Raw genomic sequence first — 2,341 nt, forward strand, 5'->3', positions numbered from 1 at the left:
GGCGTGTCCTTCAGGACAGCGTTGTGCTGTACATGCACCTTGGCAGCAGGATAAGCATAGCTGGTAGGCAGCTCCCACTCTGTCCTGGCAGTTACACCACTTCTGTGTCCTTGCCTTTATCTAAAGAGTGCAGCAGGACATTCTCATGTGAACATTCTTTTTGTTGGACAGCAGACATGATTAATAGTTGTCTTCTTAAGAAAGTTCTGTAAGAGCACAAATGACCACATAACCTTTCTGCAGATGGGATATGCATGGCCTGCTGCACCATGAACAAAGGCCCATTCCTAGCCCCCAATGGGATGTAATATTATCCTCTTTATAGTGTTAGTTCTAACCAGTGGCATTTTAAACCATACTTTACAGAGTCTGAGTGCCTTTCTTATTAGCAATGTAATGAACCAGCACCTCCTGGTGCAAAACAGGTGGTGAGCTTTTTCATAAATTCATTAACATAGCAAGCAATTTATTCTTGATCTTCAGGTGATTAAGAAGCTAATCAGTAGCAGTCTTTAAAGACTAAAAAAGCAGCTTTAGCTCCTAGATGAAGCCTAGTTTCTTGTAACTTCCTTTTCAGTATCTTCAATGGGTTTACTTTTTACTTCCCTAAAAATGACAGAGAAGGAGATTCTCAGGATTGCATTGCATGGGTGCAGTGAGTACCATGCTTACACTGTAGCATGACATTAACTGCATCCCCCAGGCACAGTGGAATTCAGTGAGTCTCACATGTTGTCACTCTGTGCCCAGCTATCAGAATTTGCATATCATTTGCTCCAGTTTTCCACTGTGAAGAAAAGAGCACTTAAGGAAAAGTCATATGAAAAGTCCCCAGACAATGCAGATTCTTACAATATTTTATTAAAAAGTCAAGATCTTAGGTCTGATAAAAATTGGTATGACAGTTTGCCTGGAACACTTGCATGTGTGAAGCTCACACAATTCAGACAAAATTGGAAAAAAAAAAGAAAAAAAAAAAGGGATAAGCTTAGAAGTAGCTTTGGAGTGGTTCTCCCAAAATGACTTCCAGCTGTTGAATTGTCTTCTGACACTGCTGTTCAACTTCTTCACATTCATCTAAAAAAGAAATAAAGTACGAATTAAGTAGAACAGTGATTACAAAGCTACCATAAGAAAGCTTTGTCACTTGTCAAGGCTAGAACTGTCTTCAAACACCAGGTATGAAATAATTATTCAAAACTATCTTGGCACTGACTCAGGACTTGGGCAAATTATTTCTACTGTAACACTGATCTAAAACATGCAACTGGGGAGATGTGCACAGGCACACTGAAGAAACTACTGTAATTTAACTGAACTTAAGAAGTGTGTTGGATACAACCCATTTCAGTGTGCAGTTTAAGCTACCATGTACCAGTTCACAAGATTTATAGCAATTATAGCAATCATCCTGTGTGAATTTTTGAAACAAGTGGCCCTTATTCTTTTTTTGGTTATAGGCCAGCTGTCTGCCTTCACTAATGCCACTTAAGGACATTACCTTCCATGAGCTCAGCTAAGAATGGAATGGATTCTGGTAGCAGGACCAGGTAGTTCTCCTTCAGTTTTTGTGCAACTTCTACCAAAGTAAGCAGAGCAGCAAACCGAACCTAAGACAAAGCAATAATCTTTGTAAGGAAACAAACATTACAGTATAGTTCCTTGTTTTCTCCCTCTCCACACCTTCTTTCCATATAAGTTTGTAAACTAGCTTTCCCCACTGAAGGGAACTAGTTTTAAGCTAATTTAAATCTCAACATCTGGGTTAAGATAGATAATGTTAAAGGAAAAACAGGCTGCAAGAAGCAGGTATGTTGCTGGAAGTTACTTGATATAACTGTTGTTAACTTCCCCCGTTACAACGCCACTCTGTTCTACTGTACCAGAAGGACTTAGCTCAGTACAATGAAAAACCAAATGCTCCACCTGAATACATACAACCTGGCAAATAGGAGAGTCTTGACAGAACTTTGTTATATAAACAGGTCTGAAGGTTGATAAATAACTGTCTTACAGTTCCCCCTCTAAAGTGCCCCTTTCTTCATACACAAGCAGGTTAGCTCTTATTCCAACAGCTACCAAATCTTTAAAAAACTCAAACCACACAGTATGGAAGACATTCACATGTGGAATATTTAGTGCTTGCAGTAAGAGCAGAAGGCCATGTTGTATACATCTCTCTGGAACTTGGGAGTAGCATAGTACAGTATCAGTATTTTAATTAGACTAGTATTTTAGCAGTGATTTGACTAATCCACTTCTGGTTTTTTGGGACGCTTCCCATTTTTTAACACAACAAAGAAAACCCGTTCTCCCAACCTTAGGAGAGGTGTGCCTCATT

General features: G+C 39.3%; 1 protein-coding gene across 1 annotated transcript in view; it reads right to left on the bottom strand.

The window, feature by feature from the left end:
• Positions 1-988: 988 nt before the first annotated feature.
• HEATR1 (HEAT repeat containing 1) overlaps positions 989-2,341 on the bottom strand; it is a gene marked incomplete at its 5' end in the record, with an annotated part of 34,207 nt that continues 32,854 nt past the window's right edge. Inside the window, 3 exons of the mRNA XM_029083893.1 lie at positions 989-1,077; positions 1,502-1,610; positions 2,320-2,341. The exon at positions 2,320-2,341 is cut by the window's right edge and continues 140 nt beyond it. Coding sequence (XP_028939726.1) covers positions 989-1,077; positions 1,502-1,610; positions 2,320-2,341 — 220 coding nt within the window. The remainder of the gene's footprint in view (positions 1,078-1,501; positions 1,611-2,319) is intronic.

Source organism: Antrostomus carolinensis, unplaced genomic scaffold, assembly GCF_000700745.2.
Source record: "Antrostomus carolinensis isolate BGI_N321 unplaced genomic scaffold, ASM70074v2 scaffold5460, whole genome shotgun sequence".
Lineage (NCBI taxonomy): Eukaryota > Metazoa > Chordata > Aves > Caprimulgiformes > Caprimulgidae > Antrostomus > Antrostomus carolinensis.